At 40.9% G+C, this 16,898-nt stretch overlaps 1 protein-coding gene and 1 pseudogene across 5 annotated transcripts in view; one reads left to right on the top strand and one right to left on the bottom strand.

Moving 5' to 3' along the window:
- Nucleotides 1-170: 170 nt before the first annotated feature.
- Nucleotides 171-16,898, bottom strand: part of DNA2 (DNA replication helicase/nuclease 2) — a 53,979-nt gene continuing 37,251 nt past the window's right edge. For 3 of the 5 annotated variants that reach the window (XM_009009829.5, XM_078345768.1, XM_078345770.1), the window contains 8 exons: nt 15,733-15,957; nt 9,740-9,933; nt 9,558-9,647; nt 9,270-9,474; nt 6,801-6,890; nt 5,969-6,151; nt 2,506-2,652; nt 171-1,532 (listed from right to left, as the gene is read on the bottom strand). In XM_009009829.5, coding sequence (XP_009008077.2) covers nt 1,464-1,532; nt 2,506-2,652; nt 5,969-6,151; nt 6,801-6,890; nt 9,270-9,474; nt 9,558-9,647; nt 9,740-9,933; nt 15,733-15,957 — 1,203 coding nt within the window. In that variant the 3' untranslated portion in view covers nt 171-1,463. The remainder of the gene's footprint in view (nt 1,533-2,505; nt 2,653-5,968; nt 6,152-6,800; nt 6,891-9,269; nt 9,475-9,557; nt 9,648-9,739; nt 9,934-15,732; nt 15,958-16,898) is intronic. The other 2 variants (XM_078345767.1, XM_078345769.1) reach the window with 2 other exon arrangements.
- On the top strand, nt 4,998-5,388 carry LOC103796716 (large ribosomal subunit protein eL42-like; annotated as a pseudogene).

Here is a 16,898-nt window from a genome sequence, read left to right as displayed (position 1 = left end):
CCAAATGTGGGTGAAGGGGAGAAGAAAAGCAAAGCACACTGCCATGTGTGTACCTATGCAACTGTCTTGCATGCTCTGCTCATGTACCCCAAAACCTATAATCCAATAAAAAATTAAAAAAAAAAAATAAAATAAAAATAAAAAAAATAATAATAATTGACACAGTAAGATCCATTAGTTTAAAATTTTATTAAATAAAAATTTCAAGTAATTAATTTTAAAAAAACATGAGGTAGAAACAAAAATTTTAACATATTTAACATTCATTAAAAAAAAAACCCTCAAGAGAAATGGAAGATTTCCAAACCCCAGAAGAATGTTACCCCAAAAATCTGTGGTAACAGATTTTAACAAATGTTAAAATCTTTAACAAAGGTTCAAATCTGTTACCATATAATTAATCACCTAGAGGCAATTTTGTTTTACAAAACATCTTTACACAGAAAGGGAAAACTGAGTGATGTCCCCAAACATAGGGGCATATGAACATAAGTGAAAATAGGAATATACGTTTAAGATTTATCAATTCCGAAAACAAAATTTGTTCTCAAAAGACAATGTAAGAATTATTATTTTGAAAATGTCAAAGTCTACTTTAGAGGCCAGACGCGTTGGTTCAAGCCTGTAATCCCAGCACTTTGGGAGACTGAGGCAGGCAAATCACTTGAGGTCAGGAGATAAAGACCATCCCGGCCAACATGGTGAAACCACATCTCTACTAAAAATACAAAATACACCATACTCGGTGGTGTACGCCTATAATCCCAGCTACTTGGGAGGCTAAGGCAGGAGAACTGCTTGAACCCGGGAGGCAGAGATTGCAGTGAGCCAAGATCGCACCACTGCACTCCAGTCTGGCGACACAGTGAGACTGCATCTCAAAATTTAAAAAAAATCTCCTCTAGAATATGGAATACTGAAAATAAAAAGGGGGATAGTAAGGGAGGATAGGAAATTAACTGGAAGTAATAAATTCATGTCATAACTTAAAAGACTAGGTTTAGAGTGAAAATACATCTGATACCAGAAAAAAATTCTAACAAAACGTCTTTTGGATTAGGGACCTCAAAATACAGAAAAGACTCACACCTATGTTCTCATCGTCACAAGACTGTGCTTCAATGATAAAAAAAAAATCAAATCCATTTATCCGGTCTTTCAAATAAAGTTCTTACAATAATATCTACGAAATCAAATTAGTCCTGAAATGTCTGACTTAAAAGTTTAAAGCTCAGAGTCTAAAGTAATCCATCTTCAAAGCTGGTAAAAATTTATCAGACTCTCTAGGTCAGGCAAAAATGCAGGTATAGTACCCATAAATTCAGACTTTTCACAGTTTTGGGTATACCTCTGCTTAAAAACATAAATACTGCATTAAATTGTGTATGGTGATAGAATTTTCTGTTTAGGCACTAGCTAGAGGAGACACTGCTCTAGTATGAAAAGGCAAGGAAAATAGTGCTTTATTTTCTTTGAAAATCACCCAATATGTGGCAAAGACTTTCATGTTCTCTTGATGGAAGATCAATGATGTAAAACAAATTAAGGAAGAAATCTTTAGCACAATACAGAATGGCATACATATATGACATTATTATTTAACATTCTGTAATTTGGTTTACAGAACCACAAAAAAATAAGGATCTTTATGGCATTCTATGAATAACTATGACCTTAAGCAATAAGAGTTATTTATCTTAGCCTAAGAACTTTATACACATTTTTTAAAAATGATCTATTTTAAGGCCAGGTACACTAGATCACCTCATCTCTATTAAATATTTAAAACAAAATAGCCAGGTGTGGTGGTACATGCCTGTGGTCCCAACTATTATGAAGGCTAAGGTGGGAGGATTGATTCCAGGAGGTCAAGGCTGCAGTGAGCCATGATCCTGCCACTGCACTCCAGACTGAGTGAAGGAGTTAGGTACTATCTCTCGGGGAAAAAGAAAAGGCTGGGTTCGGTGGCTTACACCTGTAATTCCAGCACTTTGAGAGGAGGTGAGTGAATCACTTGAGCCCAGGAGTTCAAAACCAGCTTGGGCAACATGGTGAAACCCTGTCTTTACAAAAAAAATACAAAAATTAGCTGAGCATAGTGGCATGCACCTGTGGTCCCAGCTACTAGGGAGGCTGAGGTGGGAAGACCACTTGAGCCTAGGAGACTGAGGCTGCAGTCAGCTCTGATCATATCACTGTACTCCAGCCTGGGTGACAAAGCAAGGCCCTATATTGAGAAAAAAAAAATCTTAAAAATCATATATACAACAAGAAATAGCACTCCATTTTAATCTAATCATTTGTTCTGGATTTGAAAAAAGTTATAGGCCAGGGGCCATGGCTCATACCTGTAATCCCAGCACTTTGGGAGGCCTAGGCAGGAGGATCGTTTGAGCCCATGAGCTCGAGACCAGTTTAGGCAACATAGTGAGAGCTTTCATTTATACAAGTACATAAATACAACAGTGCAATCAAATGTGACCATATACAGAACAAAAAGGATATTAATTTTTCTGAGTTTAAATGATCAAGTAGCTTCTCCAAAGGAGGATAGCAGTTTAGTGAGGGCACGCACCCCAGGAGAATCAGTTTGTGTTTGGCTCTGGTTATAGCAACATTAAGACGTCGCCAATCTTTCAGGAGTTCACCAACCTGTAAGAAATATAATTTTCAATTATTCAAGTTCAAAGGAATGGTTAAATATATTATAACACATCCCTATACAATAGACAACTTTGCAAATTAAAGAATAGAATGAGGCCAGGCGTGGTGGCTCACACCTGTAATCCCAGCACTTTGGGAAGCCAAGGCAGAAGGATCACTGGAGACCAGAAGTTCAAGACCAGCCTGGGCAACACAGCGAGACCCCATTTCTACAAAATGTATAAAAATTAGCCAGACATGGTAGTGTGCACCTGTGGTTACAGCTACTCAGGAGGCTGAGATGGAGAATCACTGAGCCAGGGCTGCCTAAGCCTAGGAAGTCAAGGATGCAGTGGGCCATAACCATGCCTCTACACTCCAGCCTGGGTGACAGAGGGAAACTACCTCAAAATAAATAAATAAATAAATAAAAGGAGACTATCTGAGGTAAGAACTGAGTAGATGAGGGATGGACTACAAAGGAAACCTTTTATTATGTATATTTATATATTTTTATTTATTTAAATTTTATCTTATTTTTTGAGACAGAGTCTCACTCTTGCTCAGGCTCGAGTGCAGTGGCATGATCTCGGCTTACTGAAACTTCCCCATCCTGGGTTCAAGTGATTCTTCTGGCTCAGCCTCCTGAGTAGCTGGGACTACAGGTGAGCACCACCACGCCTGATTAATTTTTGTATTTTTAGTAGAGACAGGATTTTACCATATTGGCTAAGCTGATCTCGAACTTGGGACCTCATGATCCACCAGCTGTCGGCCTCTTAAAGTGCTGGGATTACAGGTGTGAGCCACTACACCCGGCTATTATGTATATTTTCTTTTTGTTTTTGTTTGTTTTTTTAAGACAGGGTTTCACCATGTTGGTTAGGCTGATCTTGAACTCCTGACCTCAGGTGATCCACCCGCCTTAGCCTCCAAAGTGCTTGGATTACAGGCATGAGCCACCACGCCTGGCCTATTATGTATATTTTCAAACCGTATGGATGTATTATACAGTTGAGAAAAATGAACTAAGGAGAGGTAAAAATAAGAAAAACAAAAAAAACATTTAAGGAGACCGAGGCGGGAGGATTGCTTGAGCTCGGGAGTTGCCCACCAGCCTGGCCAATATGGTGAAATGTCATCTCTACAAAACATACAAAAATTAACTGGGTATGGTGGCACATGCCTGTAGTCCCAGCTACCCAGGAGGCTGAGATGGGAGGATCACTGAGCCAGGAAGGCGGATGTTACAGCGAGCCAAGATTGTGCATTGCACACCAGTCTGGGTGACAGATCCTGTCTCAAAAAGAACAAAAAACAAAAAAAACCCTGAATTATATATAAATTTGAAAGTATACAAGGAAGATGTTATATTTAAGAGGCCTCAAATACAACAGCCAAGGGGCGGAAGCAACCATTCCGTCTGACAGATAAATGGATAAATAAAAAATGTGGTATATAGAGACAATGGAATATTATTCAGTCTTAAAAAGGAAGGAAATCCTGTCACATGCTAAAACAGGATAATCTAGCGGGCAAACTGAAATAAGCTAGTCACTAAAAGATAAATACTGTACGATTCTACTTATATGAGGTACTTAGTCAAATTCAGAGACAGAAAGTAGAATGGTGATTACAGGGCTGGGGAAGAGGGAAGTGGGTGGTTACTCATGAATACAGAGTTGTAGATTTCAAAATGAAAAAGCTCCGGAGATCCACTGAACAACACTGTGAATGTATTTAACACTATCAAACTATACACTTAAAATGGTAAGATGTGGCTGGGCGCAGTGGCTCACACCTGTAATCCCAGCACTTTGGGAGGCCAAGACAGGCAGATAATGAGGTCAGGAGATAAAGACCATCCTGGTTAACATGGTGAAACCCTGTTTCTACTAAAAATATTTTTAAAAATTAGCCCAGTATGGTGGCACATGCCTGTAGTCCCTGCTACTCAGGAGGCTAAGGCGGGAGAATCGCTTGAACCTGGGAAGCAGAGGTTGCAGTAAGCTGAGATTGCGTCACTGCACTCCAGCCTGGGTGACAGAGCAAGACTCCATAAAAAAAAAAAAAAAAAAAAAAAAGGGCTGGGCACAGTGGCTCACACCTATAATACCAGCACTCCAGCGCTTTGGGAGACCAAGACAGTTGGATCACCTGAGGTCAGGAGTTTGAGACCAGCCTGACCAGCATGATAAAACCCCATCTCTTCTAAAAATACAAAATTAGCCAGGTGTGCTGGCAGGCACCTGCGACCCAGCTACTCAGGAGGCTGAGGCAGGAGAATGGCCTGAACCCGGGAGGTGGAGGTTGCATTGAGCCAAGATGGCACCATTGCACTGTAGCTTGGGCAACAAGAGTACAACTCCGTCTCAAAAAAAGAAAAAAAAGTAAGATATTTTCTTTCTGTGCTGGTAGCACTTACGCAAACATGGTGAACATTCCTAAAACCCACCGGACTTTCTGTAAGAGTGGCAAGCACCAACCCCACAAAGTGACACAGTACAAGATGGGCAAGGATTCTCTGTATGCCCAGGGAAAGCAGTGTTATGACAGGAAGCAGTGGCTATGGTGGGCAAAACTAAGCCAATTTTCCGGAAAAAGGCTAAAACTACAAAGAAGATTGTGCTAAGGCTTGAGTGCATCGAGCCCAACTGCAGATCTAAGAGAATGCTGGCTATTAAAAGATGTAAGCATTTTGAACTGGGAGGAGATAAGAGAAAGGGCCAAGTGATCCAGTTCTAAGTGTCATCTTTTCTTTTACGAAGACAATAAAATCTTGAGTTTATGTTAAAAAAAATGGAATACATTGCAGAATGTGCAGTGTTGTTACATAAGTATAAATGTGCCATGGTGGTTTGCTGCACCTATTGACCTGTCTTCTAAGTTCCCTCCCCTCACCACCCTAACGGGCCATGGTGTATGCAGTTCCCCTCTCTGTGTCCATGTGTTCTCAATGTTAAACCATATATATATATTTTCTGAGACAGAGTCTCACTCTGCCACTCAGGCTGGAGTGCAATGGCGCGATCTCGGCTTACTGCAACCTCTGCCTCCCAGGTTCAAGCAAGTCGCCTACCTCAGCCTACCAAATAGCTGGGATTATAGGCGCCTGCCACCACACCCGACTAACTTTTTGTATTTTCAGTAGAAACAGGGTTTTGCCGCATTGGCCAGGCTGGTCTTAAATTCCTGACCTCAGGCGATCCACTTGCCTTGGCCTCCCAAAGTGCTGGGATGACAGGCATGAGCCACCGTGCACAGCCACACAATTTTTGAAAGAGAAATGCCCCAAATGAATCAGTAGCAAACATAATTAACTTACAGTTCCATCCTTATTACTTCTAACAAAAGATACTAGGACAATACTTTTGTCTCTTCCTTGGTATTTGTCTACTGTATTAACTTCGACCATCCCAACAGAAGAATGTGCCAATAAATCATTGATGATCTTTAACTGCTGCCTATATGGTGCAATAATACCAATATCAGAGGGATTGCATCCAGCCTACATAGAAAAATATACAATTTAAAACAAAGAAATCTTGATGAAGTTAAACATTTCTGAATTTAATACTTAAACATTTCCATTATGTGCCCAACTGATGTTTATAACAGATTTTCCTATCTCAAAGACTGAATACAATTCCTGAATTTGCTCTAAATCTGTCCATGTTTCTCATGATGAAATAATTCCTTAGACATTGCTCCCTTAATTTTTAGAGTCTCATGGCCAAGTAATGGTTTATATGCCACTAAAACAGTGCTCACACACATACACACAACAGTACAAATAAATACATTTCATCTTTTGCTATTTCTTTACAGAAAAGTTTCCAATCCCCCATCACTACATCACAGTATTGACTCAATTAGAATTAGCTCACATTACAAAAAGTTATTATCCTAAATGAAAATTCCAAATGTCATTATAAAATATTACATGGCTTAGATACATTTCTTTCTTTCTTTCTTTTTTTTTTTTTACACATTTCTACCATCAGAGGAAGCTGAGATACATTTCTTAAAATAAAAACAACCAGGCTTCAATCCCCTTATCTTAAAGGAGAGCTGCCAAGATTATAACCTTCTTAGAGTCTAATATTCTATTACTCTCTGCACTTTAATATTTGTTAGCCTTGAAAAATCTAAATTACCTTAATAAAAATGGAGGTTAGAAAAACTATGAGTTTGGCTTCTGTTATATTGCTCACACCACCTTTTTCAACTTGCTCTGGTGCTGGAACCTAAGTAGAAAAATATACAGCTTGCTGATAATGCAATAAAGGAAAGAGTACTCTAAGTACGTAAGTGGCCATAAAGACTGTACTACCAATTTGGAGATGAAAAATACCTTTGTCTAAAGATGAAGGTGAAAGAATCAACAAAAATGAATTATATTAATATTAGTCACTTTCAGAAAGCCAAGCAGAGACCACCTAGCTTAAACATCCTACGATTGAGGCTAAAATACCTACAAAAGCTGATCACACACTGAGCTTTATATACTTTACTTTGTCATCCCCCATTTTACAGGAATCAAAGGTAGAAAAGAATAAGTAACTTGCCCAAGGCCTCACAATAAACTGTGGCACTAGTATTCAAACTTAGATCTGGGTCTCATTATCTGTGCTCTTTCCGTTTTCTTGTCCCCTTTTATACAAATAATGGAGGGGCTCACGCCTATAATCCCAGCACTTTGGGAGGCCGAGGTGGGTGGATCACGGGGTCAAGAGATCGAGACCATCCTGGTCAACAAGGTGAAACCCCATCCCTACTAAAAATACAAAAATTAGCTGGCCACGGTGGTGCACGCCTGTAGTCCCAGCTACTCGGGAGGCTGAGGCAGAAGAATTGCTTGAACCCAGGAGGTTGAGGTTGCGGGGAGCTGAGATCATGCCATTGCACTCCAGTCTGGGTAACAACAGCGAAGCTCCGTCTCAAAAAAAAAAAAACAACAAATAATGGAGCAGATAAAACTGCTGCCATACCTGATACATCTCTTCAAATACTACTTTCCTCCTACATCATCCCTAAGCAACCTTGATTATTTTTAATGCAATTTACTTGGAATCCTGACGGTAAAAAAGAGAAAACCCAAGTAGCAAAAATAAAGAATCTGAGCAATCATTGGTGAAGTAAATAAATAAAACTTACAATAAATAAGCTAGAATCCTAGTTTATAAAAGCAGTCATTTGTGAAATCAGTTTATCTGAATCGTTTTCCAAAGTCTGCCTGCCTCTAGGTGTTAAGATACAATAAAATTCTTCAACCCAAGTTGCTAAGGGCAGTATCTATGAGATGAAAACTCCATCACAGACATGTAGCAGAGCTAGCTCCATCCATCTTAATAACAGGAGACAATGATTTTAGAATAATATGCTCATATAATTGGTTGCTATATTCTTATTTTATTTTCTTGAGACAGGGCCTTGCTGTTATCCAAGCTGGATTGCAGTAGTATAATCACAGCTCACAGCAGCTTTGACAACTGGAATTAAGCAATCCTCCTATTCAGTCTCCTAAGTAGCTAGGACTGCAGGTACACACTGCCATGCCCAGGTAATTTTTTTTTTTTTTTTGAGACAGAGTCTTGCTCAGTCACTCAGGCTGCAGTGCAGTGGCATGATCTTGGCTCACTGCAACCTCCACCTCCTAGGTTCAAGAGATTCTGCTGCCTCAGCCTCCTAAGTAGTTGAGGCTACAGGTAAGCACCACCATACCCGGCTAGTATTTTTTTGTATTTTTAGCAGAGATGGAGTTTCACCATGTTGGTCGGGCTGGTCTTGAACTCCTAGACTCAAATGATGATTTGCCCACCACGGTCTCCTAAAGTGCTGGGATTACAGGCGTGAGCCACCATGCCCAGCCACACCAAGATAATTTTTTAAATATATATATATTTTTTTGCAAACAAGTTCTCACTAGATTGCCCAGGCTGAACTTCAACTCCCGGCTTCAAGTGATCCTTCTGCCTCGGCGTCCCAAAGTGCTAGGATTATAGGCATGAGTCACCACGTCCAGAAGATCACCATATTTTTATTTGAACTTAAGTAAAGGCTTCCAACTCAATGCTAAGGAACACTACATAAAGCAAACTGTAGAAATATAGAGTCAAAACTTAATTCTTAGTTCTCAAAAATAAGCATCAAGCCATTTAAAGTCCTTGGGAAAGGCCAGGCGCAGTGGCTCGTGCCTGTAATCCCAACACTTGGGGAAGCCGGAAAGGGCATATCACTCGAGGCCAGGAGTTCTAGACCAGCCTGGCCAACATGGTGAAACCCATCTCTACTAAAAATACAAAATTAGCCAGGTGTGGTAGTGGGCACCTATAATCCTAGCTACTTGGGAGGCTGATGCAGGAGACTCGCTTGAATCTGGGAGGAGGAAGTTGCAGTGAGCCAAGATCACACCTCTGCACTCCAGCCTGGGTGACACAGTGAGACTCTGTCTCAAAAAAAAAAAATACATAAAGAAAGAAAAGGCTATTTTGGGTTCAAGTATAAGAAGTACATTAGTTTTGCCTTTTAACTGGTAAACTCTAAACAGGGCATATGCTAATGCAAACTGAGAAACTTAAATAATACGACAAAATAAGAAAAACTGAAGAGAAAATTTTTATTACCTTGTCTGTATTAAGAAAACAAACAGGATTGTTGGGTTCAAATACTCCCATCAGCCAAGGATTATCAGAATAGTCAACATAAAATTCCAGTTCCAGCTTCACATCTTTAAAGCGAGGTAGGTTTATCACTGCATTGGCCACTTTGTCGGATCCACACTCCAGCTTGCCCTCATAGGTCAGCTTATTACTTAAGGACATAATTTTACTAAGGGAATTACAACAGATCATTTTAGTTTTGGTACACGGAAACGAACATGAAAACCACTCCTGACTAACTGTTGCAAATACCTGTTCATTCTGTACTGCACGGTTAGCTGTACAACAGCATTCTTATTCTGCTCCAGCCTCTTGAATAAGCTTTCACTCATGCCAAGAGCTCTGTTAACAAATCAGATTCAGGTTTACCAGTGTACTAAATCTGTCCCTTAAAAAGAATCCGGTTTAAAATTAACACTTAAATGTCTGCCTACCTTGCTTCATGATTTAGCACCAGGGGAGGAAGTTGCTGATGGTCGCCCACTAACACAAATCTCCGTGAAAAAAAAAGGGGGCCCAGACAAATTGGTTGGCTAATTTGAGAGGCTTCATCCACAATACAAAAATCAAAAATTTTACGGGAAAATATTGGATGGTTTATTCCCATACATGTTGTTGCAACTATAAGCTAAAAACAAGGAAAACAAATCAGTTATTTAATATGTAAAAGAAATGTAGTGTTGTTTCTCTCATTTTTGAAATGAAAAGATCAGTAAAAGGTTTTTGTTCTATGGCATCAGGAATCCTTTGATATGATTTAATTCTGAAATATTTATAGCACGCAAATTTTTTTTTCTATAAATTAAAAATAAGTAAATTTTCCAGACACTATGAACAATGCTCACATTTGGATATTTCCCAATGGAAATCTGAAACATTCAAGAGGCAATAAGTTAGTAAGTTTCTTTTGTTTTGTTTAGTGTCAACCAGGACATTACTTCTGGGAAGGAGTACTTTTCCTTATTCTTTCCACAAACAACAACTAAAATCCCTATGCATTATATATATAAAACAAACAAAAGAAGACTCTGAAAGGTGGAGAGAAGGCAGACCAGCTAGGGAGCTCAAGACCAAAGAAACAACACACTAGTTGATTCCCTGCGCTTTCGTATTGCCTCATAGATTCCAGATTTGGAACTGAGGGAGCCACAACCCAGGAACACCAATGGGTGCTGACTAAAAACAGCTTCAACCCAAGTCTCCTCTCTCTAGCTGAAGGAAAAGGAAAGGGAAAGCCTAGCAGACAGAAAACTTTCACACAATAATCACTCTAGCCAAATATCGCAGAAAAAAAAAGTACAGCCCCACTACCACAGACAGCAGCAAACATTGAGGAGGGTAGATCCCCACCCTTCTCAAGGCTAACAAGGTGCCCCATGCCCCACAGGCTGGTGTCAGAGAAAGCCAGGTAGGGGGGGTCAGGTCTTTCATCTGTGATGACTGGTAACTGGTACCAACCCCTAATGTTAATGGGGACCATATCGGGAGCCTAGACTTTCACCCCCATCCAGCACACCCCAGCGGTAATGAGGAGCCTCCACCCTGTCAAAGAAGACTGAGCGAGGAACCCACACTTCGACTCCCACCTTGCAGTAATGAGGTAGTACACCCTCTTCCCCTACTGAGGCAGTGTGAAAGGAAGCTGGCTAAAACAGAAGTTTTCAATAAAAATAAAATATGCTCATGTTTCAATTAAAAATCAATCATAAGAACCAGGAAAATCTCAAACTCAATGAAAAAGATGACAATCTATAAATACCAACACCACAAATGACAGAGATTTTAGAACTATCTGATCAAGATTTTAAAGCAGCCATGGTAACAACATTTTAATGAGTGATTATGAACACACTTGAATCAAATGAACAAAAAGCAAAGTCTCAGCGAAGAAATAGAAAAAAACAGGATAACTAGGCTGGCTATGGCTCATGCCTGTAATCCCAACACTTTGGGAGGCCAAGGTGGGCAAATTGCTGGGGCTCAGGAGTTCGAGACTAGCCTGAGAAACATGGAGAAAACCTGTCTCTACAAAAAATACAAAAATAAGCTAAGCATGGTGGCATACACCCGTAGTCCCACCTACTTAGGGGTGCTGAGGCAGGAGGATCACTTGAGACCTGGAGGTCAAGGCTGCAGTGAGCCATGATCATGCCTCTGCACTCCAGCCTCGATGACAAAGTGAGACCTGTCTCAAAAAAAAAAAAAAACCACCAAAAAGCAAAATACCAGACTGGGCGTGGTGGCTCAAGAGGCCAAGGAGGGCAAATCACTTGAGGTCAGGAGTTTGAGACCAGTCTGGCTAACACAGTGAAATCCCATTTCTACTAAAAATATAAAAAATTAACCAGGCATGGTTGTACACGCCAGTAGTCCCAGCTACTTGGGAAACTGAGGCAAGTGGATCATGAGGTAGGAGTTTGAGATCAGCCTGGCCAATATGGTGAAACCCTGTCTCTACTAAAAATACAAAATTTAGCCAGGCATGGTGGTAGGTGCCTGTAATCCCAGAGACTTGGGAGGCTGAGGCAGGAGAATTGCTTGAACCCAGGAGGCAGAGGTTGCAGTGAGCCAAGATCATACCATTGCACTGCAGCCTGGGCAGCAGAGCAAGACTCTGTCTCAAAAAAAAAAGAGAAAGAGAATCACTTGAACCTGGGAGGTAGATGTTACAGTGAGCCAAGATCATGCCACTGCACTCCAGCCTAAGTGACAGAGGAAGATGCTGTCTCAAAAAGAGAAAACCCCTGGCCGTGGTGGCTCACGCCTGTAATCCCAGCACTTTGGGAGGCTGATGGGCTAGGCACAGTTCTTAGACTTGAGACCACAAGTATAATCTACAAAAGAAAAAAGTTTATATACTGGACTTCCTCAAAAAAACCTTTTGCAGCTGGGTGCAGTGGCTCACGCCTGTAATCCCAGCACTTTGGGAGGCTGAGGTGCGCAGATCACCTGAGGTCAGGAGTTTCAGACCAGCCTGGCCAATACAGTGAAACCCCATATCTACTAAAAATACACAAATTAGCTGGGCATGGTAGCTTGTGCCTGTAGTTTCAGCTACATGGGAGGCTGAGGCAGGAGAATCACTTGAACCTGGAAGGCAGAGGTTGCAGTGAATGGAGATCACACCACTGTACTCCAGCCTGGGCGACACAATGAGAGTCTGTCTCAAAAAAAAGAAAAACAAACACCTTTTGCTCTGCATAAGACCCTGTGAGGAGGATAAAAAGCAAGTGATAGAGTGAGAGAAAAAAGCTGCAACCACATATCCATTAAAGGGCTGGTAGTAGAATACACATTTTAAAAATTCTCAAAACTCAACACTACAAAGCATATAATCCAAAATGAGCAAAGGACATGAAGAAGATATACAGATGACAAGCTCATGAAAATGTCATTATGAACCGAGTGTGGTAGCTCAAGTATGTAATCCTAGCACTTTAGGAGTCTGAGGGGTGGATCACCTGAGGTCAAGAATTCTAGACCAGCCTGGTCAACATGGTGAATCCCCAACTCTATTGAAAAAAATGCAAAATTAGCTGGATATGGTGGTGCATGTCTGTAATCCCAGCTACGTGGGAGGTTGAGGCAAGAGAATCACTTGAATCTAGGAGACAGAGGTTGCAGTGAGCCAAGTTTGAGCCACTGCACTCCAGCCTGTGCAATAACTGCAAAACTCCATCTCGAAAACAAAACAAAACAAAACAAACACCTCATTATGACTGGATGCAGTGACTCACACCTGTAATCTCGACACTTTGGGAGGCAGACAGAGGTAGGAGGATCACTTGAGGCCAGGAGTTCAAGACCAGCCTGGACAACATAAAGAAAAATTTTAAATATTAGGCAGGCATGGTGGTACATGCCTGTAGTTCCAGCTACTCGGGAGGCTGAGGCAGGAAGCTCACTTGAGCCCAGGAGGTCAGGGCTGCAGTGAGCCATGGTCTTACCAGTGTACTCCAGCCTGGGAAACATAGCAAGACCCTGTCCCAAACACACACACACACCCATGTGTACACATATACACACACATGAACACACACAAACATCATTAACTACTGAGTAAATGTAAATTAAAATCTTCAAACACCTATCAAAAGGGCTAAATTTAAACACAGCATCACCACCAAATGTTGAGATCGCTCATGTGGTGGGAATGTAAAATGTTCCTGCTTAGAAAAACAGTTTAGCAGATTAAAAAAAAAATGAACATGAAACTACCAATTGATCCAGAAATTGTACTACTGGGCATTTATCCCAGAGAAATGAAAACTTATGTCACACGAAAACCTGTAACATGAATGTTTATGGCAGCTTTATTCATAATATCCAAAAACTGGAAACAACCCAAATTTTCAGAGGGTGAATAGTTAAACACAATGCAGCACATCCATGCTATGGAAAAATACTTGGCAAAAAAAAGGAATGAACAATTAACATATACAACTATCTGGAGGAAGCTCTGAGAATCAGGCTGAGTGAAAAACACTAATCCCAAAAGATTTACGTAACATTCTTAAACAACCAAACTATCAAAATGGAGATCAGAGTCATGGCTATCAGAGGTTAAGGAGGGGTAAGGCAGGAGAGAAGTGGATACAACTACAAAAGTGCAACATGAGTAATCTCGTAGTAATAGAATAGGAACTGTAGGCCGGTGCAGTGGCTCATGCCTGTAATCCCAGCACTTTGGGAGGCCGAGGCAGGCAAATCACCTGAGGTCAGGAGTTCGAGACCAGCCTGACCAACATGGAGAAACCCTGTCTCTACTAAAAATACAAAATTAGCCAGGCATGGTGGTGCATGCCCGTAATCCCAGCTACTTGGGAGGCTGAGGCAGGAGAATTGCTTGAACCTGGGAGGTGAAGGTTGCTGTGAGCCGAGATCACGCCATTGTACTCCAGCCTGGGCAACAAGAGCGAAACTCCATCTCAAAAAAAAAAAAAAATAGGAACTGTATCAGGCTGGGGCGGTGGGTCATGTCTGTAATCCTTTGGGAGGCTGAGGTGGGTAGATCACAAGGTCAGGAGTTGGAGACCAGCCTGGCCAACATGGCGAAACTCTATCTCTACTAAAAATACAAAAATGAGCTGGTCGTGGTGGCGCGCACCTATAATTCCAGCTACTTGGGAGGCTGAGGCAGGAGAATCGCTTGAATCCAGGAGGCAGAGGCTGCAGTGAGCTGAGACTATGCCATTGCACTTCAGCCTGGGTGACAATATCAAGATTCCAGCTCAAAAAAAAAAAAGCGATTGTATCAATGTCAACATCCTGGTTGTGACATTGTACTACAGATATGCAAGGTGTCACCACTGGATAAACGGTGGTTTATAGGCTCTTGCTAGTATTTCTTACAACTGCATGTGAATGTACAATTACCTCAAAATAAAATGTTTAATGAAAATGTTAACCAGATAGACATCTTAGCCAGTTCTAAATTTATCAATAACAGGCATAGATTTAGACAAAAATATGCTAGCATTCGACAAAGGAGGTTAAGGAATAACCTATTAAATCTAATTTTGGGGAAATTTTTAAAACACAAAAATATCAGTTAAGCCAGGCACTATAGCCGAACTTATAGTCCCAGCTACTTGGGGATCTGAGGTGGAAGGCTTGCTTGGGCCCAGGAGTCCAGCCCAAGTCCTACACAACATACTAATACCCTGGTCACTTAAAAAAAAACATCAGGCTGGGTACAGTGGCTCATGCCTGTAATCCCAGCACTTTGAGAGGGCAAGGCAGGTGGATCATGAGGTCAGGAGTTCAAGACCAGCCTGGCAAAGATAATGAAACCCCATCTCCATTAAAAATACATAAATTAGCTGGGTGTGGTGGCAGGCTCCTGTAATCCCAGCTAGTCAGGATGCTGAGGCAGAGAATCACTTGAACCCAGGAGGCAGAGGTTGCAGTGAGCTGAGATCATACCACTGCACTCTAGCCTAGGTGACAGAGTAAGACGCCGTCTCGGAAAAAAAAACTCAGTTAGGAATTCTCAGTAAAAATAAACATTAAATGACTAAATAAAATAAAAATTAGGTTCCATATAAAAGTCTAGAGACAGTTATAACAAGTCTATTAAGTACTATTGCTTCTAGTTCAAACTCACTAAGAAACCCTGATTATTAGTAGTTTTCTAGGATGTTTGAAACTAGAAGAGAGCCCTAAATAATAAACTGATCTTACCTGAGAGTCTAGATGAGAAAAAAAAAGAAAATGATGATGATAATAATAATAATAAAAATAAACTAAAAACCTCATTTCAGTTCAGAAGGAAACAGCAAAATATAAGTTAATAAACTGGTCCTATGGTACATATAATCACATGCAAATCCAGTCAATGTGACTCAGTTTCCCAGAGTACTGTTTCTCCCTTCATTCCGGCTATGGAAATTAACTGTTCGTATAATTATACAATAATTGTGCTTACTTGACTATTGTAGAGTTCTTCTAGAAGAGCTAAGGATTTAATGGACTTTGATTGGCAAACTTCTTGCTCTGTAAATTTCTGGATAGCTGGATGAACCTTCTGAGTCTGACCCAAACGCAAAAATCCTATTTTAAACTTGGCTAACTTCAAAAGAATGTTGTCAACAGCAGAGTGTGTGTAGCTGGTCAACAAAACGCTAAAACCACAGGCGTAGAGAATTCTTACCTAATAATGGGCAAGAGAAAAAAAAAAAGCCTTACTTTTAATTCCAGATAATTCTTAACATGCTTATAAACGTAACAAGAACCATGTCTATGAGCTGAGCCAAGTAACTTTTTAAAAAAATTATAAAGCCAAAATATTTTACAAAAATTACATGACATTATTATATATTATGAATGATATGTCAATAATACATCATAGGCCAGGCATGGTGGCTCACGCTTGTAATCCGAGCACTTTGGTAGGCTGAAGCAAGCAGATCACTTGAGCCAAGGAATTCAAGACTGGCCTGGGCAACAAAGTGAGGCCCTATCTCTATTTTTTAAAAATTATTTTTGGCCGGGCGCGGTGGCTCATGCCTGTAATCCCAGCACTTTGGGAGGCCGAGGCGAGTGGATCACGAGGTCAAGAGATCGAGACTATCCTGGTCAACATGGTGAAACCCCATCTCAACTAAAAATACAGAAAATTAGCTGGGCGTGGTGGCACATGCCTGTAATCCCAGCTATTCAGGAGGCTGAGGCAGGAGAACTGCCTGAACCCAGGAGGTGGAGGTTGCGGTGAGCCGAGATTGCGCCATTGTACTCCAGCCTGGCTAACAAGAGCGAAACTCCGTCTCAAAAAAAAAAAAAATTATTTTTGTAATTAGGCAAGATAGTAGTGCACCCCTGTGGTCTCAGCTACTTGGGAGGCTCAGGCATGAGGACTGTTTCAGCCCAGGAGGTTGAGGCTGCATGAGCAGTGATCATGCTACTGCATTCCAACTTGGTCTCAAACACCAGTCCTTCCACCTCAGACTCCCATAGTGCTAGGATTACAGGCATGATCCACCTTGCCTGGCCCATGTAACTTTTAATAGTGTCTGGCACACAGTATCAATCAATTAAATATTTGCTGCCATTATTATGATTATTCTAAAACTGCTTAGAAATTTACTGACATGA

The sequence above is a fragment of the Callithrix jacchus genome, chromosome 12 (genome assembly GCF_049354715.1).
Source record: "Callithrix jacchus isolate 240 chromosome 12, calJac240_pri, whole genome shotgun sequence".
Classification (NCBI taxonomy): domain Eukaryota; kingdom Metazoa; phylum Chordata; class Mammalia; order Primates; family Cebidae; genus Callithrix; species Callithrix jacchus.
This window is presented reverse-complemented; position numbering and strand designations above follow the sequence as displayed.